General features: G+C 42.6%; 1 protein-coding gene across 1 annotated transcript in view; it reads left to right on the plus strand.

Moving 5' to 3' along the window:
• Positions 1-5,256: 5,256 nt before the first annotated feature.
• Positions 5,257-27,573, plus strand: part of LOC143518652 (ephrin type-B receptor 2-like) — a 55,128-nt gene continuing 32,811 nt past the window's right edge. Inside the window, exon 1 of the mRNA XM_077011706.1 lies at positions 5,257-5,543. Within this exon, the coding sequence (XP_076867821.1) occupies positions 5,492-5,543 (52 nt within the window). The 5' untranslated portion in view covers positions 5,257-5,491. The remainder of the gene's footprint in view (positions 5,544-27,573) is intronic.

Consider the following 27,573-nt stretch of genomic DNA (forward strand, 5'->3'; position numbering starts at 1 on the left):
TGAACTGGTACAAACCACAGTCCTCCATGGGGATGGACCAGTATGGATCAGGATGGACCAGTATGGACCAGGATGAGCTTCAAGCGATGTGGAAACAGTGGCTCACAGAATTTCTGATTTCTGAGCCTGTGTTCACACAACAAAGAGTGTAATTGCTTTCAGCATATATTTACTTATTTTCCAATCATTTTTGCAGCTTGCTAATCACTACATTTGTTTAGAAAACAATTAAATTAATAATTTGGGAAAATATCAATTTAACACAAGTTTTCATGCAAAACTAAACAACGTGATGAAGAATTTCTTTAATGCAAATTCAAACAAATACTGAGCTAATGGGAGTTTAAAGTTAGCCAGTAGAATCATGCATCACTTGATGGCTATTAAAACTAAAGAGCAATCTTTGAACACCAGTGCTCAAACACATTTGAGTTAAATGAAAGATTTGTGTAAAGACACAGGATTTCACACAGGATTCCCGTAGTCAGTTTCATGTCTGTACTGAAGTACTGAATGTGTCTGCCTAAAACCCTTCACGCTTATCTCAGACTCCTAAGGGTGTGGTACCTCAGAGCTTAACCCACATCTTCTACAGAGGTCAGGGATCTCTCTCTTTCTCTCTCTCTCTCTCTCTCTCTCACACACACTCACACACACAGCACAGCACCCCACTTCAGTGCCTGCTCTCCTGAAGGTCTTGGGTAGCAAACCCTGTCTAAACACAGATAAGGGCTGTAGACATCTTGAGTGCTTCGTGAGAGGAGGAAGGTCAACTTTAAGCGGTTTCATCTTTAGTGGCTCTTTGTTTGAAAGTGTGCAATAAACGTGGCGATTACAGGTTTAAGAGAAAGGCAGACAGGCAATAAATGACGCGTGTTAATTCCCACTGAAAGCCAATGCATTATAGCAGCAACTGTAAGATAACGTTCCTAAACATTTTATTAAAAGGTTTTATTTCCTGTGGAGAAATACATTTGATTTGATTTGGACATATAAAGCAAAAGGCAGAGCTATAGTGAGAGGGGAAATGAGGATTCACTTCCTGTAGGGGGCGCTGTTGATGCAGTTTGGCTGTAAGCTTAGCCAATGGTAGCAAAGTGTTCATCGTGGATCTCTTGACCCTTAATCATGTACTGTTTATATGTCACTGACTGAGTCCTGAAATTTGTTAAGTTGATTCATTAAATTAATTAGACTTGTTGGAATGAGCACTTGAGCAGAGTTTAAGTTTTAAGGCACTGACTGAATGTTGAGTGCTTTGAGAAAAGTATAAGTTGTATTAGTATAAAAGTAAAAAGTAATTAGTAAAAAAGTATATATAAGTTGTAATAGGTAGGCACACTCACATAATTAAACATGTCAGGATTTGTAAATACCAAAATAAAAACGACAATCTCGGTTTACATCATGCATTAGTTAAAAAAAAAAAAAACCCAGCAGATATCTGGGAAAGAAATATCTTAACTGCTTCCAGTAATAACAACTGTACCTTTGAGAATCAATAACACCAGGAGCAATAACATTAGTATTTACTTTTCCATATTCTTCTCTTTGAAGTGTGCAATGTTTGAGATAAAAGAGCATATTCATTTATCTGGGATAGTGCCTTTTAATGACTGCATGCCAGCTGTGAGTTAGCAGTTCCTCCGTAGTCCAATCACGGTAGACATTACTAAACAAACTGCTGGTCTGAAGTCTCAGTTTAGTTCTGAATGCCATTCAGTAGTGGTTCATTTATCCACCTGAATTATACATCTTCTATTATTTTTTTCCCATTAAGAACCAGTTTGTGGAAAAAAACTCAAAAGGTAATGTAAAATCAATTATATTTTTAGCAGGCCATGTTCCAGTTTTACACACCCATGCTTGTATCTCCCTCTTAGGAGTTCTATGTTTTGTTTCTAAAACGTGGTAGTCAAAAACAGTCATAATAGTGAGAAATAAAATATGTGAAAATGCCCAATAATGTACAAAATGAACATTATTTATGTAAATAGCACTGAGGTTTGGTAATTCTAACAAATGATTTTATTTCAAACCTCTGTGTTTTTAATTGAAGTTAGTGATGCAGCCATTGTGTGGACAGGCCTAAATATCCAGCATGTTTATTCATTAAGTAACCATGGAGCCTGAAATCTCAACAAAGCCACAGGGACATTGAAAAAGGTATTTATATTATAAACGTGCCAACAATTGAAAACTGCAGAATTAGCCCTGAAAATGTCAAGGTAAAAAAGTGGGCATTTTAAAACTTAATGAATAGCATCATAATTGTTGCATAAGTTAAAATAAGGGCCTGAAAAACAAAAGATTATGACACTTCACCCAAGAGTTTTATATGCGGCGGGTTTTCCCCTTTGATCTACAGCACCACTACATACTGGTATCAATTCTCCATACACATTCTTTTCCATACGGGAAATAATAAAAATTATTTAAAACATTTTTTTAACCCGATACTCCAGCAGACATGAGTGCAAACGTTCAACCCTAATCTCAGATGGTTAGTCTAGCTGTATCTCCTTTGATATTCCTTTTTCAGACTGGTTGGTATTTTTTGTGTAAAATACTGGCAGTTCTTTATGTTACAATAACAGTTTTGCTCCAAGGGAGCATGAACTAACAAAATATAGATTCCAGTTTCAATATTGTGGGCTACAATAAGTTAATCTGACCATCGCCCATGGGTCTCTGATGGTTTAACAGATAGCTAACAGAGCAATGTCTGATATAGTATAATCATCTAAATCTACTTGGCCAAGTCGCTAGACAGGCAGAAGTAAAATCAGCTACCGAAGTGAATTCTGTCTCAGCTTTTTACATACGAGTCTCCTACGACCTTGACGGATTACATTATAAAGACACTTTAGTTGACACGCTGAAAAAGTGCAGCTCAGAGACTGCTCTCCTTCAGCTGAAGACCCATCGTCTCTCTACTGCCACAATCTAAATTCACATTAAGTGCAGTTTCAATTACACCTTGAACTTGACTGACACTGCAAAACGGGTCTGTAAACCTTCGCGGAAATTCCACAGTTGTGTTTGCAGCTAGAGACACAATGGAGCATAAATTCAGTTGTTGTATTCTCATCAAGCGTGAATGACAACGTCAACTGTTTCTCCCTGAGTATTCTACTAGCAGCATTTCCCGGGCAATTTCTCTTTCATTGCTTCCTCCATTATCCTCGCTGTTGAAAACACAAATCCCAGAGACCTGAGCTGAAAGACAGTGCCACTTCTGCTCGCAATATGTGTTTTAATACGCCAACTCAGAGCTCAGCAAGCTACTTTTGAGCGAATGGAGGTGATTAAGTAAGGCTTACTCTCAGGTCACAGTCTTATTTCAGAGTAAATCCATCTCACGAAAAAGATTTCACAGAGCTGGGAGTGTCTTTCTGATTTTGGAGCAATCCTGTTTTTGAAAAACACTCTGGTAATCCTAACATTTCAAAAGACCACGTTAAGAAGAATATTAACGTGACCTTTTGAAATGTTTTAACATTTTTTTTCCAGTATGAAGTTTTACTCATTTGAAAGCAGCATTTATTCATGAAAATAGCTGCAGCGATAGTGCCTTTCAGTTTAACGTTAACCGCCATCATGCAAGCCCAGAAAGAATCCCCCATAATCACTGGGTGGCTCTCGACGCTTCCTTTCAAAATGACAAAACACAGCCAAATAACAGGGAAGACGAGGGAAGATGTGCTGCTACAACTACCTGGAAATTCAGCTGTGAAAGGCACTGAGAGAAAACAAGGACCACATTCAGCGCAGGCCCACTTAGGGCCGACGTGTTGGCAGAGGTAACAAGTGGCTTTGTTTTGATACCATGTGGAACGTATTCACCAAAATTCCACAAGACACTTATTCACGTACTTTTGTCTAAGCAGGAAAGTCTGTTTCACGACTGAAAGTGCATAATGTTAAACACAAGCCATGTGTGGTACGATTCCCGTTACAGTCACCTGGGACCAGGTATCCATTGCATGATGCTTGGGAGCTGCCCCTGTAAATGTATTACCCCCGAGAACTGAACGCTGACACCCAGATTATTATTATATTTGCGTTTTTCTCTGCAAATGATAATGCAACCCTTTCTGTTTCAAATTGTTTCATTTTACATTATCTTGGGTGAAGCTAAATGATGTGGAGAACGGTAGAGCAGACGCATAAGGTCAGTTACTCAGTATATATTATAATAACAGAACAAAGACAACCTGCACCTCTTGCCAAGAAATGTTTTCTTTGGAATAGGTGATTTGGAAAATAACATGCTTCTTTCATCACGAGACTGCATCGTTTTTTTCAAGCACCCCAGTGGCACAAAGGAGGGTATGAATTATGGTCTTTAACCATTTCAGAAAATGCCTTTCTCTTTATCTTTATATCACAAGCTGGATACCAGAAGAGAGACGATGTTTCCTCTTTTTTTTATTACTGTAAGGAACTGGGGTCATTGTGACAGAGAAACACAAACCTCGACGCTGTAAGCTACATTACTTTAAAGGTGAAAAGCAGTGTTCAGAAGTCGTTTAACTACTGATGTCAAGTTCTGTATACAGCTTTCCCACCACCTCTTCCCCTGCAGTTATAGACTGGCGAGAACATAAATATATCATTTTTCCTTCCCCACCCCCAATTCTAACCATATCATCAGTAGGTTGTAAGCGACGTCGTGTGTTATTTGCTTATGACCGTGTCGTTATATTCAAATATGGCTTAATGGACCCCGTCTTTTTATCTGACCAGTTTTTCTGCTGACAGTGAAATATTTCACACAAATGATTATTCTTATTCAGAAAATAGAAAAATAATGCGTTTTTGCACAGTTAAGCCAAAAAAATCCATCACCTGCTGGACAAATGAAAGAAAATCTGAAGTATGATACAGTGTTACTAAGTTTTACACCGCGGTCAAGCTATCTCTCGTGATCGCAGTAAGTCACCTTACCTGAGGACACAGGATTCTCAAAACACAAAAACAACGCCCACTGTTTATCCAAACAAGCACCACGACCATCCACTCTCAATCCCAAGCTTTCCATAATATTTAAACATTTTAACGACCATCCAAATATAAAGCCAAACATTAACTCTCCTCTCTTGATTGACAGAAGGGGAAAACGAGATTTCGGCGCGGGGTAGGTTTGTGTCACACTTTTATAGCCACAAGAATGGAAAACGCACTCGCTAGCTTCTTATAAATAGAGCCATCATGGAAAATACAATATTTATTTACCGATTTTGGACACCGCTATATATTTTAGTAATATTGTGAGCGATTAATCTTACGTTACAGCGGGCCCCCTTGTCTGCTCAATTTGGTTTGGTCCAAACTTGGTTGGGATTTTAGTTCTGTGTGTATGGCATCGCATTCACCCAGCAGAACGTGCAAGACTACCGCTCCGCGCCAGCGTCTGCTGTCAATGGCTTTCAGGGCTCGTTTTATTTGAATGTCTGGACTTCTTATATTTTCGCCCTGAAAACCAAGAATGGATATCCTATGGATTTTATGGATACTACCTTCAGCACTGGCTATTGAAGGTAAGCCATTTGTTTCCTTGGTTTTATGAACAACAGCATCTTGCCGAGAGTGAGAGTTGGTGGTTGTGGCACGTTAGGTTTTGAATATCGTTTCCGAAATATTTACCAAAGCAATGTGTAAATAAATACCGAATTATAGGAATTAATAAGATGACTGAACAAGAATAAATAGTTTAAACCATACCTTTGACAAACATCGTTACATCTTTTTAGGTAGGCTGTTTTGATTGGGACTCACCAGTCTGGTCTACGTGAGGTGCTACATGTGAAACGCACCCTCCACTTTATTGAGGTTGTGCGCTCGCTGTATTTACAGCTCCGTGGTTCTCCTTCAACCGGTCTCCTCATATAGGTTCGCTAGGAAACGGTGGTGTCGCTTGTGTAGAAATGAAAGCTTTTTAAAGGTATGAATTGGTATTCCTGACTATTCCTAGTGTCAGTGTGAGAATCACGGGAGCGGGGATGCTGGGCTCAGCATGTTCTGTTGGACAATGAGCGGGTCCTCACATTAGTCAGCGGTCCCACTGTGGCCGGAGGACGGGCACGCAAACGAGTTCAGTGCCTTTGGCCCAGTCGGGATTTGCGTTTCCTGGTTGTTGGCAGACAGAATCTAGACATGCAGGTAGAAAAGCTCCCCCGTGTCCAGTACCATAACTAGTGGCTATTGTAGACCGTGGTCTGTTACACGTGATACCATATCGTTTAAGCAAAAAATATAATTAAAAATTAGAGTGGGACGCATTTGGTGATTCGCAGTGTTATTTTGTGGAATAAAAGTACTTTGGAGAATGCGCATAAAAATGGTATTTCAAAAAGTAGTCTACATTGGGAAAAATCAATTTTGAGAAGAATAAAGATGAGTTTATCAATGAATAGTTTTATTTATATTCGTGTTTTGTGATCATATGAAATCCCCCTGAGGCCCTGCGTGTAGATTTCCTTTTAAAGAGACAACAAAACTGTAGTGCATTATGACTCATATCTATGCAACACACAGTGCTACACTCCTGACTGCGGACGGAAGATGACCCCTTCGGCTTCTCCACGTACAGGACCGGGCCAGAGTGCCGGAGCGCATCTTTACTGCGACATTTCTCGCAAAGCGAGTACAGCAAAGTTTCCACCGCACCACTGTTTATACTTGACTTTGGGTTTCAAACGCCTCAAGTACGTCTAAGTAGAAGTTGATTATTTGGAAAGAGGTCATGGCGTTTTGTCTCAAAGAAAGACACTCTTGAGCCAACTCTTGAAAGACCTTTTTCAGGAATTTAAATGTAAATGGATAATTATCATGCTGGCATGTGTAACAGTGGTAATAAGATTTGTTTTTTTTTAAATAAAAAACAAGCAAACAAACAAACCTGAATCAGTGCTGTATTATTGCCTGTACATTTACAGCTTGCTGCTTATTTACATAATTGATGCAGTGGTGAGTTATTTATTTTTTAAAATAAAGACATTTAATAACGGTGAACACGTGGAAGGTGCCACTCGAGGTCAAAGTCTCATTTTATTTCCGTTCGTACACCGCGGTCGTCGGAAGGCCCTTTGAGGCCCTGCTGAAACAGCCGCGTGCTGAGAACACCCCCGTCTTTTCTGTTGCTGTTGTCGGACCCTTGTAAAAGACATGATCATCTTTATGTCCTTTGCCCTCTAAGACCTCATAAAATTCTGCAACAATCGTGTAAAAACTATTAGTGTTGTATTAGTGCATGCAAGATGTATTATTATTTTTTTGCACTTGAATTTATACTGATTAATTTTGAATTCAAAATCTATGTATTACAGCAGTCTTATTGCTAACATAACATGCATCACATTTCCTCTGAATGTCACCTTGTTATATTTTATGAAGATGTATCTAAGTATTACAATAATGTTATACAGTTATATTTTGAAAGGTTGTTTTTCGGAATTAATTTTGCATACTATTTGCAATGGAATATGAAGCAATTCTGTAGTTAACATGCAATCTTTGTTTCTATATTGGTGAATTCATCATACTGGCAGTGATTTTTGTTTCTGTATTGGTGAATTCATCATACTGGCAGTGATTTTTGTTTCTATATTGGTGAATTCATCATACTGGCAGTGATTTTTGTCTTCTGTCTGTCATCCTAGCACTTTGACCAATGACTTTGAAGCATTGGATTACCATATGTAAATTTAAGAGGTGAAAATAAGGTCAGAATCACTTTAAAAAAAGATACAGTAATTATGATCAGTTTAAATATCACAGTTTAAAGTAATTAAAGCAAAGCTATATCACTTAACATAAACTCAGAATGGGTAAGACATTAATGAAAGGGTCAGTGTTTCAGCCTAACTGTGGCCCTCATCAAATGGCCACTGTGCCGTTAGGACATTTGCAGTGTGTTTGATGTCGTTTTGTATGTACGGACAGACTGATTCTCTGAGTCGCAGGATGGGTTCGCTGCTTATTATGGGCTGGATGTGTCTGCCCGTGCAGGGCTTGCCTGTGGAGCTCCTCTTCGTTGCGAGTAGTGTGAAGGCACGGCACTAGGTCACCCCAGCCTCATTTTAGACCATGCCTCCATTTAAGGGCTGCACAGAGAGATAAGGCAGACAGCTTTTGACCAATAGGCGAGCTATTGGATGTGTGCTGTAGAATGGCGGTCGTCTCGGTGACGCTGAAGTTTTCCTCTGTCTCTCACGTCCAAACGCTCTGCCCTGAACTCGGTACTGCGTGAAATTTGTTCCTGATGCTTCAACAGATGAATTTCCAAAATGGAGAACAAATAATTACAATGCGTAAAAATCTGTTGATTTCTTATATTTGCCTAAGTACATGAAACATTATAATTGTCTAAGTACAATAAATAGCAGAGCATGTTAGTAAATTATAGGATCAAGGACAATGGTATACAATTACATTTGCAACATTTATACTGGAAAGAAAGGGAAGTGATACAGATGTGTGCAGTACCCTCTCCATAACTTTTCATTACATGTGACAAGGTTACATCTCAATTAAGGCCATTAGAAATATTGTATTTCTCTAAATCTAAGTGATTTGTCTCTTGGTAGTCAGGTTTGGCACGTTATATTGCTTTTTAATGAGGGTTTCTGGTTTCACATATTTCCACATGGTTTAAAAAAGATTGGTACATCAGTATGGGTCTGGAATATACCTCAAAAACGTCTAGAAATCATCATGGTCTAAGATATTTTTATGCAATTTTGGTATTTCCTTCATAAAGCATTGGCACATAGTTATTTTTATAGGTAAGACAGCAGGCGTACACAGTCTGGTTTGGCTCTATGCACTCCCCTGTTCCATCTGAGTTGCACACTTCCATGCATAAGATTCCTTGCATTTCGTTTGAGTTTGAGCACACTTTATGATGTTTACTGATCTTGTCTCCAAAGTAATTGTATCAGTGCTACACAACTGACTGTAAATGAATCATGGCCATGTGGGTGATTTGAAATGTCTGGAGACCCGATGTCATAAAATGTCAACAAAAGCGCACAGGCATGCAGTGGTGTCGGACCACGGCAATCTTTTTTTCAGAAATGCTGTTGACTGTAGTGAATAGCTTGTATATCTCTTGTCATTCGTGACCTTTTATGTGTTTTTAAAGACTGGGGTAATTCTAGCTCATTGTAATAATAGTCTTAAACTGGGTAAGGCTATTAATGTAAACAGATCATAATTAGCAGTTGTATTTAACAACATCTAAGTGACAGCCTTTAGATTACACTGAATCCTAAACACCGTAAAAACCCATAAGTCCCCGTTTATGTGTTTTAGCGTGCTGTTGTGAGAAGGCACTGTTCAGCAAAGCTTTTGTGATCTATTGCCATAGCAGTCTGAAGAACACATACTGAGGCTGTAGTGATTAAAGCTATTGTTTGATAACTGTTGCTAGCTGTTTTCGGCCAGATATCAACACTTCCGTCCTAAAATGCCTGCCAAGTTTGAATAATCTGCTTTCAAATGTAAATGCAGGCAGTCTGCTTCCAACTGTACACAGAGTGTAGGCTGCTGAATTCTAAGCCTACACACTGCATTCGTTTTTTTTGGAAGGATAACAAAAGCCAGGGCATTAGGGTTGGGTGGGTGTGTGTGTGTGTGTGTGTGTGTGTGTGTGTGTGTGTGTGTTGAGGGGGATCTGAAACAGGATTAGGTAAAGGTAAAATGAGTGGAGACTCGTGGTGTGGTGTTTTTGTCCATCAGGCAGCTGAGCAGATGCGGGCCGATTGTCTGACCCCCCAACACCCCACCTCTACCCCCCCCAACACCCCCCCCCCCCCCACCCCAACACCCCACCCTGAATCCCCCCCGCCTCCTCAGTAGGTTTCATCAAGGCTCCGTTCCCACCCGGCACCTAATCCATGCTGCCCGCCGTCCTTCCATTGTCACTCTGCATGCAAAATTTCAATTAGTGCTGGTACCAGTTGTTTCTCTGGTGAGCTGCCGTCAGGTTTCACTGCAGTTTTTGTTGACTGGCCTGACTGAGCACATAGAATGGCCTGACCGAGCAGTCAATTTACGATTGTGGAAGGACAGCGGTGTGCTGTTTTTACATCAAATCATTTGTTTTATTAATATTACCATACCACCCCTGCAGCTCTGAATTCTACATTTTTGAAATTAGATCATAGAATACCATTTATTCTAAAAAAATTTCACAATAGTCTGAGAATTTTCAATTGTGAAATCTTTGAAAACACGTAACCGCTGTTCTTGACAATATCACTTAAAATAAACAACCTTTTGCCCTGCTGTTGCTTATTTTGTGGACATTGTAGGACTCTTTCGTTACATAGTGTGTGTGTGTGTGGGTGTGTGTGTGTGTGTGTGTGTGTGTGTGTGTGTGTGTGTGTGTGTGTGTATACCCAGTAGGGGGTGCTGTAAATGCTGTGTGTCTTTCAGGTGGCTCAGTCCAGTGTTTTAGTTTTATAATGTCATTCTGTTACATGCATGTGTATACAAAAAAACAAAAAATTCATCTTGAATAACCCCACAGAGCTGACAGAGTCCAGAGTTGAAGGAAGCTGTTTTTTTGATACAGCTTTACTAATCCACAAGATCATTATGAAATGGATAGCAAGAACTATATAACTCTTCTTATTACCACTATATCCACTCACATTCTCACTACCCGCTACACCACACGTAACATAACCTGCGATTATTTTACAATGAAACGTTATCTTTGAGTATAATAGAAGGCTACATCGGTCATGTCCAGACGTTTTACCCGCCGCGTTCTGAGAGTGAGAACGTAAAGGGAGATTCCAGCGCACAGGGTGGATGAGATACACCCCCTGCCACATTCCTGCCCTCCACACCGAGCTGTGCAGAGGGGGGAGCCCCCCTCCACTAACCCTGCTGAGACCACCGTAATCGATCTCTCTTCAAAGTCTTTTTATGAATCACAAACGCATCGCTTCCATAAACATGTGCTGTTTGCTAAAACACAACGCCGGTCCCTGAATGGTAGTTTGCGTTCAGTTTTGATGTGCAAGTGAAAAAAAAACTTCAGATTTGCTGTAATTGCATGGGAGTGCATGTCAGAAGTGTGCTCAAAGGGTTATTATTTGACTTGTGGGCAAGTTGCCTCCTGTCTGCACTGATGTTTTACCAGTGGCACCATCAGAAGCAGCTTTCTCCTTTAGGAGAGCAGCAAGGCCCTTTCAAATGGAGTTTCTCCTAAAATCATTTCATGCCGTCCAACCGAGCTGGGTCTCCAGGCCCTTTTAGAATCCACCGTTGCGTTCTGTTTCCACAGCAAAACTGCACTAGCTCCAGGTGCTGACAGAGAGTTTTGGCCTGGATGACGTTGGGACCGGTCTATTGTGTGGATGGGGTTTGATGGCCTGATGATGTTAGCAGGCACTGCTTTGTAGTGTGAGGAACAGTGATTGCTTTCACATGGCACTCTTAGTCTTCATGCCAACGCAGTAGCTGTTCAGCGTGGGGAAGATAAATTAGAAAGCAAAGTTCGGTTAATTCTCGGTTAGTCCGGATTTTGATCCTCAAAATGGATCACTTCCACAGCAGGCCGAACAGGAAAGCATCGGTGACAGATAAACGTTTATGACACAAAGCATTTGGGAGAGATGATGTACACTTTTCATTTGACATCACTGAAAAAAGCGCTTAAGGTGAAAGGCATTTCCCTTCCTCCCTGGAATGAGAGAAAAGTCTCCATAAACTCCCGCTGTATTAGACTGCAGACTCTTGGAAATAAGAATGACGGACGTCTATAAGTTACAGATTTCTTTTTCAACTAAAGGTCTGTGGAAGGTGGAGCTGTGGGCCTTGTGGGTTTGAGGTGATATTTTTTTCCTAAAAAGGTTAAATGATGGCTGTCTTGTTTCACCTTGAGCTTATAATCGTTTCAGTCTGCAGAAAGTAACTTGTCGACGCTCTGAACTTAATTATGTCTAGGGGAACATTGAAATCGTGCTTGGCAGTAACACGAGCGTTAAGGTTTACGTGACCTATTTAATTCCACGTAACATTTAAAATCGTATTTTTGTAACTGTTTATTTTTTTTCCTGTTTTTTCGTTGGCCTATTTTTTTTGGTTTGAATGATGTGTGTTAGCAGTGACCAGATGCAAAGTGAAATACCTCCTTGTATTCACAGCACTCTGAAACACGTTCCAAATGAAACGGAGCCAAACTCATAAGTGAAGGGCTAAGCCATGCATATGTATGTTGGTAATATTCATTGCTTGTTTATATAATGTAATGCCTGCCTGCTGCATTTTCCAAGGACAGATCACGAAAACTCACACGAGACGGCCATGGCTCAGATGGCGATTTTTAAAGACAGGCGTGAATTGTACCCTGTTCAGGTTTCTCGGTCCCAAACCGTGAGTCCTTGAGAGAGAGGCATATTCGTTTCTACCACCTCACGTGTGCTACCACACATAGACCTCACGCTGTGATCTGTACAGGCAGCGCGTAGCACTTGGAGCAGTTTCGCTAATGAAGTTTTACTTGGCTTGTTGCGTTCTGGGGCTAATTAAAAGAGTCCAGTCACATCAGTTCAACTCTCCTGATATAGGGTTCCTGGTAGCTGGGCCACTTATCCACTTTTTTACAGTTGTTTAACATAGATTAGTTTTAAAAATATATATGCCAGTTCTGGAGACCCTCATCCAGAAACACCCTGAGAAGTGTGCTGGAGGCTTGGCCCAGTGGATTAGTGTGGTTGTCTCCCATAGCTCTGTCCTTTCTCACGGCCAAGGGCAGCCTGATTACGACCTCATCTGCCTAACAAAGCACCGTCTCACACGCCTGACCGGCGTGTTAGTCCGCGTGATGTCCGGGAGCTTTCTTCTACCTAGTGGTACACCAGCATCTCTGTCTCTGGTGCAGTTTCTCTGCTGTACGGGTACTGTGTGTGTCTTCCCCAGGGATGATGACAGGGGCAGTTTTTGTTATAGTTGCCCCGGGCCATGTCGTTCAGAATACGGAGCTGTCGTGCCAGGTTTTCTGTAGGATGTACATCCACTGCTTGCACACGACAAAACAAAAGTGAGATGTAGGCAAGACTGCTGAAATCTAACAAAAATCAAACTGGAACAGTTTGTTCCACAAGCAGAAGACTTGGACAATGGAAACAAAAACGTATGATTTTACACCAAATTTGAGAAGTGTTTATTACCCTTGTCATTGTTGTATATGAAGCTCAACACTGACTATAAATGAAACCGTGCTAGTGAAGTGGTGCATAAAAAATACGTTCAAATGCCATAGAAAATTTTCACCATGGAAGTGAATATGTATTCATACACTCACAAAATATTTATATAAAAATTATTTTAATGGACTACATGACTTTTTGTCCACCATCAAACATAATTATTGAATTATCCAGAATCACCCCATTTTATTATTTTTTTAAAGCAAGCGTGGTGTGTTGGTGTCATGATCAGCTTACATCTTCTATTATGTTTGTCTATTCTCCACTGTTCTCCTTCAGGGTAAAAGTAAACATGACAATTTAACAATTAGTTCTCGACAGACCGCCAGCAGAGTGTTAGAAGACACTTGTTGCAGTTCAATGCTCGAAAGGGTGATTTCTTTCCATAATGCTCCATAAAGGAGGGGCAGGGCAACTCGTAGCACTTTTACCACTACAGTAAATCCTGAACATACCGACGCCTGAGCGACTGAAGCCTTCATCTGATGACTCAACGTGGGGACACTCTCTGTGGGGACACCCTCCCTGACCTGTGCATTCAGCTGGTGCTGAGAGCTGCTGTCTTAGCCTTTCGAGCAGTAGTGGTGCTAACATCACCCTGGGGACGCCCTTCGTCTCGGTCTCTCCACTGCAACGGCTCGTTAAGAAGCCCCTCGTTGCTGGACGGGTTACGGGGTCTCTGCAGACCTACCTCCTTCCTGGAAGTGGGAATGAAACATCGCTAGCACCTCTGTTCTGATACAGAGGGGGCGGATCCACTGATTGACACCTAGCCACTCAGCTTGATGTGTTATTGGTCGATACTGCATTTTGGAATTGACTTGGCCCCTCCCACATGTGGCCCTCCTCCTCTGGGGCCTGTTCTTGTGCGTCCACTGGATGTACTGGAGGAGCTCTGATTTAGAACCTCATGTCAGGAGGCTAATTTAAAGGAACTTGCCTTTACATCTGTAATTAAGTCACTCTCTGCATTCGAGCGAATCAAATTATGGTTAAATTATTCAAGGTTTTGCCATTGATCTGTGACTACATAAGCATCGATTGGTGGTGCAGTGTTATGCATTTGCATTCTGTGTTGGCCCCTGTTGGTGGGTGCCTTCATATTTCACTGTGTTTATTTTCCTGCAAGTCTGAGATTGTTTTGGCAACACAATGTGAGATGGAATGGAGGTGTGTGTGTGTGTGTGTGTGTGTGTGTGTGTGTGTGTGTGTGTGTGTGTGTGTGTGTGCGTGTCTTCATACGAATAGCACACATGCAGCTATTCACAACTTTCCCCTGACCTTATTAGCTAATCCATGGTTTACATGCTATCATCTTCATGATGCTAATGCTGTGTGGATAGTCGCAAAAAATAAATCTTCACAAGTTAAGTTTTGCTTTCCTGTCCTTGCTGTTATTTTTAATTTACTTAACTTTATTTAATACGTGATTTAATGTGGTTGTGTGTGTGTGTGTGTGTGTGTCTTAAGACAGTAATAGGCCTACAAACAGGAAGGAACTCAGTAGGATATTCAGACGGTGGAAACTGTATCTTGTAAACCAGGCAGGCTAATTAAACGTGCCTTTCACTCAGAGACAAAGTGTGGCAGGGAAGAAAAAGTGTCACGGCGGCAGGTATTTGTTTGCATATAATTGCATTAGCTAGACACATGGGGAATTAACAGAGATAATGAAGTGACTGTGGCTGTGGCCAGACTGCTCCGACATGGAGAGGCAGTTCTCTGAGGAGCACCAGGAATCTTCAAAAGATCAAGCAAACATTTCTTTCATTCTTTAAATTCATGCTTACTTATCAACTTACGCATTTTTTGGGGGTGAATTTGATCGTAGTCCAGACTGCAGTTAGAATGCTTTTAAAGAATACGGATTAATATTAATTTACTAAAACAATGGCTCTAATTCTTTATGCTAATTAAAAAAATAATAGGAAAAAGAGATCAGAATATGTAGAGAGCAAAATGAAGTACTGTTGGAGAAGAAATCTTTCTATTCCTTGAGGGTTCATTGACTCTGGTTCGATTAGTCGGGCCTGCCCTGGGGTGGAGCTATGAATATTCAGGGCAGACTGAGTCGGGGTAAGCTCGTAAGATCCGAGGGTGTTTAGATGAAAGGGGTGGTCTGTAAATCACTGTAGTTCTGCGGAGTTTTTGAGGCTTTATCGTACTTTCCCCAAAAGGCAGACGCACCCTTGTCCATACTTGTACGTTCCTTCCTGATGTTGTGAATGTTCTTGGATTGTCCCTTAATACTGCTCTCATGATATGGTTTTGTGATTTGTGAATTGTAAGTTAATAATTATGTATTTATTCATAGAGCTTAAGTATGTTCAGCAGAATGCAAATTTGAGAAAGAGAAACCTCTAGAATGCTAAATAACTGATTATTTGTGCTTGGCCCTATCAGTTAAAATGCAGTTCAGAGCAACAACTGTAATCAACTCTGTGAACTCTCTGAAGCTCGAGGCACTGGGAGGATTTTATGAAGTCTGAGTAATGAGTGGTCATTAGTGCTTGCTTGCTGAGTCCAGAATCACACCCACAGAAACATGCACACACAACCACACACATGTATGCACGCACACACTCAAACACAGTTATACATGGAGAAACGTGTACATGAACACCTGTAGACAAACACACGCACAATCACACATGCGCACACACACATGGGGTGTGTTCAGCAACGGTGGGGACTGGAACCACCGTAGCCTGTACTGCACAGAGGTTACGCAGCTTGCTGAAACAGGAGCATAATGTAGCAGTCTGGGGGGATATTTCTCCAAACCTTCCACCCACACCCACTCCTCAGACCCCAGTTCCTACGGTCCCTACGGTCCCTAGGGTTCACCGCTGAAGGCAGCTGGCAGCTCTGTAGGGCCTCTTGGGACACTCTGGAGCTCTATGGAGCTCTACCCAGGCCCACCGTGCCCCATTAAATGATACGGGTGTGCAGCACCGTACAGGTCAGTGCGTTAAACATCGCTGATCTCTCAGAATGTCAAATTGTTTTTTTTTTTCCAAATTAATATATATATATATATATATATATATATATATATATATATATATATATATATTTTTTTTTTTTTTTTTTTTTGCCAAAATCAGCACAAGCTGGTGTCTGTTTGAGTTAAGGGAACCGATCCATTTCAAAACTCTACCCACGATCCTTCAGCATGACATTCACAACAATGGCCGCCTGGCTGTGGATGCAGGGGACTGTACGCGCCAATTTACCGGGAGGCGGTGATTTCACTGCCTGACTGAAAAGGTTTAGGATAATCTATAAATTGAATCTCCTCTTGGTGGGTTTTATGTGAGCTTTCATTGCTTGTATCTCTCCCACTTCGGCCATTCCTATCAGAAGCATAGCAGGGTTAATCAGTCTAGGGAAATAAACAGTCCTAGCCAGTCAATTTCCCCTGTTTATGAAACGGCGCTCCCCAGGGGAGTGGCACGCATATCAATTACACCACCGTATGACCTGATTTCTCTTTTGTTCTCGGCACTGAGCTCAAAGCAACGACGTCTCCGCTCTCCCTTATTGGGAGAACGTGCTTAGCACACTGTCGGCTAAGTGAACAGGGCGTTTATTGGCTTCTGTAAAAGAGACGTGGTTCCGTAAAAGCTTCTGCTCTGTTTCCCGGACCCGTTCTCGCTGAAACTATTTTTCTTGTGCCAAGTTCTTCTCTGATTCTTCGGTCTCCGTTTGCCTGAGCATCATTGTGCTATATCTGTCCATCAGAGGTTTCTGTCATTGTTAAACACTGGGTCATCAAGGGGGTTGGGGGGGTGAAAATGTCTACAGTTTATGTTTTAGATGCGTTACCAGTCGCGGCCGCACTGTAGATGACTAAGAGCTTCTCCAAACTCAACATGCTTCTGAGCATCTGGTGACGATCTCCTTCCGTTACAGCCAGATTGTCTCTAGATATGTTTCCTCTCAGTATGAGTTTCTCTCTTTCTCTCTCTCTCTCTCCCTCTCTCTCTCACTCACTCTCACTCTTTCTGGGATTGTGGTGAAAAGTGGCGGACACATTGCGTGCATGTGGTAAGTGAATGGCTCCCTTGATGGGTTCCCTGTCAGAGAGGCTGCTGTGAGAATTGATGGGGAAAACATGTCTGGGATTATACCATGTTCCTCTTTTCCATGTAAGGATTTGGATAAAGCATGCATCATTTATTTTTTTTATTATTTAATGCAAACATTCCTAAGTTGTGTCTACTGAGTTTCTGGATCCTGGGCACCTTTGACTGATGCATCTCCACAAATTACAACAAGCTCCCCCTGCTGTCCTGGAAGAGAAATGAGCCCAGTGCTCCTCCTGCCCAATGTGGCGTTGTTCTTTGTGTGGACCATATGGCCCAAGCTGTTGTGTGTAAAATGTGGCTGGCTGGTAGAACACCTGCAGAACTGGCCTTGAAGGCACATTCGTTCTGCTGTGGCGTCTGCGGAAGCGAGTGCCCCTGAGCCAGATTAGCAGTGGAGGTGTGAACACAGGGTCAAGGGCTTAGTCAGCCTTTGAACCCCATGCCACCTAAAGCTGCCACCTTTGGGTTGAGGAACATGACCTGCTGGATTAGGTGACTGGGTTAACATAAAGGTTCCTTGTCCTGTGTACAGTCATGCATTAAACTCACAATCCTGTCATTCTTGTCTCTCTAGGGCTGCATTTGGCTGGTGACAATTCCTAAAAAAGTTAGAAAATGCTGATTTAGGACACATGTTCACTCAGACAGCGAGGAGACGTTGACGCCCCTGTTTTATATTAACATGCTGATAACATTTGACACATTTTAGCACTCGCGTTCACACTTATCCCACCTTGCCAAGATGGCTGTCTGGCTGATGGAGTCCAAACCTTTGAAAGATTTTAAAAGGGCATCAAACACCTCATGCAGCTGCCAATTCCTCCTGCAGTCTGCCAATTTATCGCCACTTTTATATTGATTGTGCTTTTTTGTGGCCAATCCCCTTCCCCCTTTGCGCAAATTAGTCTGAAACCTCTAAAAGCTTTCTGATAAACAAGAGGGAGGGTGCCAGTCACCGGAGATAGATTTATGCTTTTTAAACTCAGGAAAGAAGGTGGAGGATGAATGTCTATGCAGGAGAGAAGAGGAAAATGAGACTCTCCCTCAAGCTAGTCATCACCCTCCAGTGAGGATTAGCGTTGTCTTGTATTCTGTTTTATCCAAAGAATGAAAATGCTTCATCCTTAAACCTCATAGTCCTCTCCCCCTGCCATTGTAGGTCATGTTACTGTAAGTGCATATCCTTCTTTTACTGTGCTGCCACATGATTTAGACCTGCAGTCTTTGTTTGGTTCGGAAACGTAGGGCGTCGCATTTAGGTCGCGTTTGTCCGAAGTCCTGGTGTGATGACTAGCTGTCAGGTTTCTGTAGCTGCTTTTCAGCGGTTAAACAAGGGAGCGGTGAAACTGAACCAAACCGATGTTGTTACACAATGAGTGTGCATGGGATCTTGTAGCATCACACACCTGCATGGAATCTTAAGACTTGCACAACTGCTTCAGCTTACGGTGATTAGGGTCTGGCAGTGCATCCAAACTGACACTGTGATCATTTTAATCTAAAATGCGGTATATGATATATCCAGATTTGTTCTCAAGAGACCTTAAATATTGAAGACGTATTTCAGCACCTCAGTGTCATTTTATATCATGGTGTAATTTCATAACTTTTCCATAAATAGTCCTAAACTCTATGAATTTTATTTCAAAATAATACTATGAAACATCTGAGAAGGTGCAAAGAAACAACATCTTTTGTTTTTTGGCTGCGTGTACCTTCTCTGCTTATTTATCAGATTCCATGTATTGTGTTTTATATTCCCTTCATTGCTGACAGCCAATTCTCTCTCAATTTGAGGTTTTTTTTTATATATGGCAGAGATCTTTTTATATCTGCAATAGCTATGTTTCCATCCAAGATAAAATGTTTAAATATTTTAGACACGCCACCTTTTTTGTGTAGTGTATATAGTGTATATATGTATATAGTTTGTTGATAATTGGAGTTATTGTATGTAGGGATTTTCACCACATGCCTCTTCCAGAACTACCCAACAGAACCAGAACTACCCAACAGAACCAGACTGTAGTAGGAGAGGCAGCGTGCTGTCAGGGCTGCACCGGGGACGGGATGAGAACCTTCCTCAGAGCCATTCTACAAATGAAGTGAGCAATGTCAGAGAGACACTCTGAGGTTCTTGCGGGCCCGTGAAAAACAGCATTGCCGTCTGTTTATTAGCTGTAGCGATTAGCTGAAACAGAAAGAAATTGTCCAACAAGCTCCTTGCCTTGATGTTTGTCTTCCTTCGGCCGGCTGTGAAAATGTCATCGGTGCCAAAGAAATGTGCGTACAGTCTGCGATGCATGTTTGAGGAGCTTTATGGAAACGACTCTTCTTTGTTTGACAAAGCCAAACAAGCCGTCGGCAGCAAAATGCATATTTATTTATTCCTTTCATATTTGACGGTGGATTTTAATTTTATTTTGAGCAAAGCGTACGAAACGTCAGTCAAAACATTTCATTTTCTACAGATAAATACAGCTGCTGTAACTGTGCGTATGTAAAGGGCCTGGGAAGGGGTGTTGTAATACAGACTAATGTCAGCGAGAGGACTGTTAAACCTCCACGTCTTCCTCTCGGCCCCTCTCGGCCCCTCCCATGTTCCAGAGCTCTCTTCTCCCCGTTTGTCCAGCCATTATGTTCTCTCAGTGCTGCCATATTGACTTTTCCATATTGATTTTTTTTTTAAGCTGTTAAATCTTTCAAACATTGGTTATATTACCCAGCCTAACTGTGGTTAGCTATGCGGTGTCTTGGATCATCTGTGTATTTTCAGACTTCACTGCTGATTCCAAGGCTTTCATCATGTTTGTAAGTCACGTTCACTTGAAATTTCAAATGCGTGGCTCGTATCTAAGAACACACCTGTCAGGTAGCCATCCAAACAAGGCTTCTCGCTTTCCACGCGTTCATCTTTTTATCGTCTGTTATTTGCGTCTGTAGCAAAGTTCATCGGAGAACCGCGATCCAGAGTAATTATGCAGGCTTTTATGTGAGTAAGGTATGTAGGATATTGCTGCAAAGCTGCTATCGGTTACATGCACCACCCATGAAGTTCAAACGATTTCATTTTACACAATGAAAAGTGGAAAGCTGTTAAATACAAAGCAGCCGGAGTTTGGAGATGTTCCTGTCGTAAGCGTGATTCTACTGTGAGGGGCCAGAGACAAGGACATAAACAGTGTCAGATACACCTGGTTAACTCGGGGAGAAAATACTGCTTGATGTGATCATTAAGCTGCAGCTTTATCCTAAAGAAAAAATGTGTGTATATGGCCAGCAAGAAAGTCAGGTTTTTTTTCTGTTTAAGAATCAGTTGGATTGTATCACCTATAAAGGGTGTTTGTTTCACTTGTTGAAGTCAAGCGTATGTTTCTGGCATGGCGTTGTCATGAATTATGCCTCCGTTGGTGTGGAGGTTGAATAATGTAGAGAGGAAAGCACCTCTGTGACTTATATTAGTTTCACATTTAACCTCTTTCGTCTCTGGCTGTTTAAATTTTAAGCGCTAATGGAACATTCCTCAGGACGCCCAGCATCATGGGGAAGCTTTTCCTGCCTGCTTGCGAGTGAGCCATCAGCCCGTTCAAGTGCTTTGTCGTTTTCTGCTATAAATAGCAAAGTCAACCCCGGTTTTCTCTCTGAAGGGCAGTCAGTTTAATGCGACGTGCTTGAAAAGAGAAAAATTGCTTCAGGTGCGAAACAGCAGCATCTTTTAAGCTGTCGGGTTTCTGGTAGGCTGTTTCGGTTGCTGTGTAGACCCCCTCCTCCTCCTCCACCTCCTCCTCCTCCCTTCCCCTCCCCTCCCTCCTGCTCCTCCTCTCTTTCCCTCCCCCCCCTCCTCCTCCACCTCCTCCTCCTCCTCCACCTCCTCCTCCTCCTCTCTTCCCCTCCCCTCCCTCCTGCTCCTCCTCTCCTCCCCTCCCCTCCCTCCTGCTCCTCCTCTCTTCCCCTCCCAGACGGCACCTCAGAATCTCTGCAGCTGAGGGGAGAGTGGAGCTCATGGACCGCCTCACTTGAGCTGGAGGGCACTGCTCACTGACCCCTCCCACAACACAAGCACTACACTCACAGACAGGTACTCAAATGCCATCTTATACCCCATTGTTGGACCTCTATCCACTCTCTGTTCTTTGGAAATCGAGCCCTCTCCCTCCAGCCTGCGCTCTCTCTCTCTCGCTCTCTCTCTCTCTCTCTCTCCCGTCTCTGAGGAAGCCAGAGACTGAAGGGTCTCTTTTCGCCATGCCCAACTGCTTTCTACCCCCCCCCCCCCCCCCCCACTGCTGTGCTGGACACACGCAAAGAGAGAAATATTAACAGGAACGGACCGAGGTGGAAAGATCAATGGTGGATGAAGTATTACTTGTCACTCTGTTTTGTGTTAAGACTCCATCAGTGGCGGGTGATTTAGGAGATTTGGCGAGTGCGTCTGTTCGGCATGATTTGGCCCCCCGGTGGAACACGTCTTCCCTTGGAAGAGCTGCAGGCCCAGTGTGGGGAGCACATGGTTGTGGTTTCTTCACCTTCACAGAGCCAGTGCTGGCAGCCATTGGAGCAGAAAGGAGAAAAGGAGGAGGACGGAAAGGTGGTGGTGGTGGTGGTGGTGGTGGTGGGATTTGTAGCGCATGCTAAATCTCTCCTCCTGTCCTGCTTATGTCCAGGCAGGGACCTCAGCTTGACACTGTGTGTGTGCACGTATGCGTATGTGTGTCTGCGTGGGAGTAAATGTATGTGTGTGTGTGTGTGTGTGTGTGTGTGTGTATCAAGGAGGGATTACAGGTGGAGAATGACAATCCTGCCTGAATGTGTGGCAGTCCCAGCATGCATTTCTGCCTTCCCCTGTGCATGGGTAGAACAGAGGCGAGGAGAGATAGGAGAGCCTCCCTGCTGGGGAGATTTCGATGCAGGGGTGAAGACCTCCTCTGGTAGCTGCAGTGAGACCATGCACCATTCGATCAAAGAGCCCTGTGAATTAATTAACTTGCCATGCATTATTCAACACATTTCAATTGCTATACTCATAATAGTGTTTCTCTACTGCTCAGAGTAACAATAGAGCCCACATAATGTGTGATAATGCTGTGGCATCCTTGAACGGGAGAAAACCGCCCAGAGGATTCTCTCTCTCTGCCTCCTCGCTGCTCACACTGGTGAATCTAGCAGAGCCCTTGAGAGGCGGACCGGTGTTGTACTGAGACATATGACTTTTTGGACTATATAATCAAAGTTTTTTTTTTTCTTCAAGTTTTTACCCTCATTATGAAATAAAGCCTTACTTTACTTACTTTATGGGTTGATTTGTCGAAATGTTGTTTTTGGCCATCACAATCAGACACAAATTGTTTCTGCTGTCTTTTATGCTCACCTCTGGAATAGTGGATATATGAAACAGCACACCCACAATTACCATGAAGTAGTTCTTGATGAAAAACTGTCGTTCAGTGTCCCATTTATTGTCTGATTATAGTGCTTGGGGAAAGTGGTATGCTAAATCACAGGCTTCACATTAACAAATAGTTACAGTTCAGGCTGAAGAAATATGCCTTCCTCTGCATAACACTCCAGGATCTGTTTTGCCTATTTACATGCAAGCATGAAAAGACGTGATTTTCTTAAACCATAATAATAATAATAATAATAATAATAATAATAATAATAATAATAATAATAATGCTCATAATAAAAAGAACAAGGTTTATTCAAAATTGTCTTTAATGATTTGCAGTCTGCTAAAGAACTCCCCCTGTCAGGAATACTATAAATGCGTCAGTGTTCATTTAGGTGAAGTGTTTGGCTGTTTAGCTGTTGTCTGTTGCCTGTCCCCTTGTCTGGGTTGTTCTGATGGGCATGCACAACCATCGACTTCTTATTCTACATCGATTCTCTTCTGAACTCACAGAAAACACAGAATCAATACATCCCCATTTCACGTTCTTTGTTCTCGTTTGCCCTGCAATCTATTTAAAATGGGACCCAGACATTACCCTGTCCTGTCCTGATGGCAATGGATTTATCAGCCAAGAAAATCTTCTGCGGAGGATATTAATATTTCATGAGGACACCCTGCACATTCATAATATCCAACAGGAGAAAGAAAAAAAGCTACCGGCATCTTTATTAATGTCTAGAAAACAGTGCTCACGTTTATTGGTTTTTCTACAATACATTTGCAATTCTCTTTTTGCACATCACTTTGAAAAGAAATTGAGTGTCGTCTGCTCACAGGAGTTTTCATTTGTGTAATTCCTGCTAACAGCCTTTGAGAATTTTTTTTTATCGGAGCCTCCCTAAGACTTTAAACCGATGCCTTTTGGCAAAAGAATAAAGTTTGCCCCAACTGCTCTTGAGTTTAGGTTTCATATTAATTTTGGGGCAGTGTCTTTAATGTTTGAAGTGCTAACCTTTTCTTGGATTAACTATAGTTTCCACAGTTTGATAACTATAGAAAACTGGAACAGATTTTTAAAAAGTGCAAATCTGAAGAAAGGGGAAAACCCCCCCAAAGATCAATTTTAAATTCCTTTCATGTTTTGTAGCATCCTTGACTAGAGGCTGCTGAGAGAAACATGCATGCTCATTCAGTTTGATATTTAGCATTTTATGAAAAGGAGGGTGTTTCTGTATAGCTTAACTCCATCAAAGGTGGTGGCTTTATCTGGCCTGCACGCCTAGGAAGTGTCTTAATTTTTTATTAATTTGCATACAGAACCAACTTTCTTTTGCACCAGGCGTTTTAAACGTACCACGAGAGATGCATGATGTGTTGGGCCCGGTGTGTTGAGAGCGATATGGTCGTTGGTTCCCAACTGTGGGCGAGGGCGATGGTGCCTCGCACAGTTAGAGTCAACAGGAGGAGTTTACATGGGTGAGTAGGATCCAATATGATTTTCAGCGGGGACCATCTGTATAGTGAAGACCATAGATTCAGAATGTCCTGCCCTGACAGCCTGTCCTCACATAGTGAGACCCTGGACAGTCATACAGTCTTTGTTGTTTGGTCTGTAGTTCGTAGTTCAGATGGGGTTTGGGGATTGCGAGGACAAGTTTTAATTCAAAGATAATTCATTTACACAAATACATCACACAGGAAGAATATTAAGCAACTATTGCAGGACTCTGGTTCATTGTTAAGAGATGAGCTCAAGTGAGCGTAATTATGGCGGACAACCAGGCACACCACAGAAGACCACAGTAGTGGCCCTTCAGCCATGATGGACATTTTTGGTCACATTCATCAGTCATCGAGAACACGATCCAGCATTCAGCCATCAGTGTCCAAGGATACCACAAAAGAGAAGAACGTGCCGTGGCCTCACAGGGTTTACCACAAGATAAAAACCATGGGGAAGCCACGAGAAGAGAAAGCCCAGGTTACAGTTTGTTAAAAAGCCCACAGAAAGCCCGTATAGTCCTGGGACGACCGCTTATGTGTGGCTAAATGAAGACTAACACGAACCAGACTGATGGAAAGAGAAACGTTTTGAAGAAAAAGAATCTTGTCATCTATGGCATGCACACCATTCTTGGCCAAGTTCTGAGCAAGTTCTAAACATAATCTTAAGTAAACGTATAATGGCTGGGACCACAGGGAGGCTGTGTGTCAAAAGGGCTGTGGCTCTTTCATGATTCGGCTTCTAATTAAAGCTGACATAAACTCCTAATCATTGTTTCATTTCAGTATGGTGAAGTACAGGGCCAAGACAGCCACCGTGTGTCTGCATAGTCACTGACAGACTTCTGTGTTGTCCTTGTAGGCTGATTGAGTCGTCCGATCGGAGACTAACCACTGAATGCCAGAACTTCCTGAGAGAGAGAGTGGGAGTGAGTTAAGAAAGCAATGCAGGTGTTCTGAAATACCCAGAGAGCCCAAAGAGTGTGAAGAGTTAAGCATTCTGCCTTCATGTGAAGGTGTGAGTGAGAGAGTGAGGAAGAGAGTGAGGGAGAGAGAGAGAGTTAACGGTGGTACCAGGTAACGAGAAGCGGAGTGTATCCAGGACTCAGACTCTATGAGTCAGGGGACATTCTGCAGATAATAATCAAATATTTTTCTTGGAAAGCAGAGTCTTGTGTGAATATGGCAAACAGCTCTTTCCTGTCAGCAGTGTATTTGAAATGCTCATTACTCAAGTCATTTTTAGACAGCCGTAGCAGACCAATCAGACCAAAGCATTACACAGGCATGTGTACAGGGCATTGGCTTCGTACACAAACGTTCCTGATGCTTTAATTAAGAGTAGAGTAAGGACTGTGTCTGATTCTCTCCGGCACAGTTCTCCTTAATGTTCCATGATGTACGTCAAACACAGAGGAAAGTGTCTCATAGATTTGCTCAAGACCGCATTAGGTAATCCAAGTTGATTGGAACCAGATGTGCTCTGCTGTAGTCCACTAAAGGACTATCGGGTTTGTTTGAATTACTGATGATCAGCATCTCATTAATTGAGAGGAGTGACTGAAACCAAGGAAAGGGCGAAAAGTCTCGGACATCTGCTAGACTCGTTCACCTGTGTCTCTGTTGGAGTAATAAGCATTAATCTTCTACTGTGCTGCCTGAGAAGGCAGGTATCATTGTGCACCATTTGTGTGCTGAAGGCTGGCAAATGGCTTCCGTTGGCTGGGAGCACCTGGACTGTCAGAAGTGTGACATAATGACAGAAGGAAAAACAGACTGGGTACCAAGATTAAATTAATCCATATGGGACCAAGAGCTGTTCTGAGGCCATTCTGTACCTTGGAAACCTGGAGATGTTTCCTCTGGAGCTGGTCTTGGGGTAATATGGCCAGTCTGGATTAGACGTGCCGTGCTAGTTGTTTCAGTGCCCGACTTCCTCTGGTGTGGATGTTTTAGGGCGTATGCCCAGCACAAGTCTGCGTTCAGCCTTACTGCTCGAGGGTCACATGCCAATCTCCTCTCATCCCCCCCACTGTTGAACGTAACACTGCGTGTTTATTCCTGTCTTTCATTTAACATGCTGGCTTCAAAATGCCATTGTTTCCTGGTGCCCGGGAAGCTTTTGAGTTCTTACTTTGCTTGGCTAGAGATTTGCCTCACAGCACATTCTAGAAACTTTGTATTGTCCAATACATGAATTGCAGGTGAGCCATGTTGGATAGCAGTGGATGACCGCACAAAATGGTGTGGCACGGTCCTGGCAGATGCAGGATGTCGGACTGCCCAGGACAGGGACCTGTGCAGGGATGACTCTCTCTCTCTCTGATGTCTGGGCCGGGCTTGCCTGTGTTCTGACGGCCAGAGGCCGTGTCTCCTGGCAGGGCATCAGAGTCCGGGCCCGGGCTGCACCTCGGACTCCACTCACCGATTTATTCATGAAACGGATGCGACACGCGGCGGTTTTTTGATTGTATAAGGGGCGGAGGACAGCGGAGGGCAGGAGGTTCGTGATGAGCTGTTAGTCTCGCAACATTGACGGTCAACTTTAAATTCACCGCTGGTGCAAAATGTATAGCATACGTTATTGTGGGCTGTTGCCTAGAATAACCCACGCTGTCTCTTTGGTCTTCACAGGGCTGTGCTGTCATCAGCAGCTCACAGCTTCAATGGGCTTTATATTCACAAGAGACCTCAATCAGACGCCATGTTAGACTCTCCCATCCAGTGATGAGTAGATCCCTGTGTGTACAACATCAAATAAGCACCCAATCATCAGTGATTTGGAAAAAGATACACAATACTCATGTTTAGTCAAACCCAATTGCAAATTCCGTCCTGCAAGACGGGGAGTTGAGACTGGAATAAACAGAGCAGAGAGACGGCGGTGCTGGTTAGTGACACCTCGACCTCATTTTACCGCTGATTGTTAAAGCGCGACTGAGGAATCCCTCCTGCTCCGGGTTTGGATTGGAAAATAAATGAGGGCTTCCGTAGCGCACGAAGAGGACAGGGCCGGCTTGTTTAATTCATTCTGTTTTCAATATGCAATATGGACCTCGCCGACATGCACGGCGTGTTCAAATAGCTGCCACGAAGGCTAGGGTGCTGTGAGCAGACCGTCCATGTTGATGGACTGATTTTAGATCGTCACGTGCTTTGAAACGGTTGAAGTAAATGTTTTTTTGCTGACGTCCATTTCTCCTGCCACGTGGTGGTTGGTGGAGTTGATCGTCGTGTCGTTACACAACAGTCGTTATACCAGCATCAGACCTTTTCTTTCTCCCGATAACGGAGCAGAGTATCTCATTTGCTGAAAGAAAGTGAAGAAGAGGTACGGCGGTGGATTAGTCTGTAAATTGAA

Source organism: Brachyhypopomus gauderio, chromosome 1, assembly GCF_052324685.1.
Source record: "Brachyhypopomus gauderio isolate BG-103 chromosome 1, BGAUD_0.2, whole genome shotgun sequence".
Classification (NCBI taxonomy): Eukaryota; Metazoa; Chordata; class Actinopteri; order Gymnotiformes; family Hypopomidae; genus Brachyhypopomus; species Brachyhypopomus gauderio.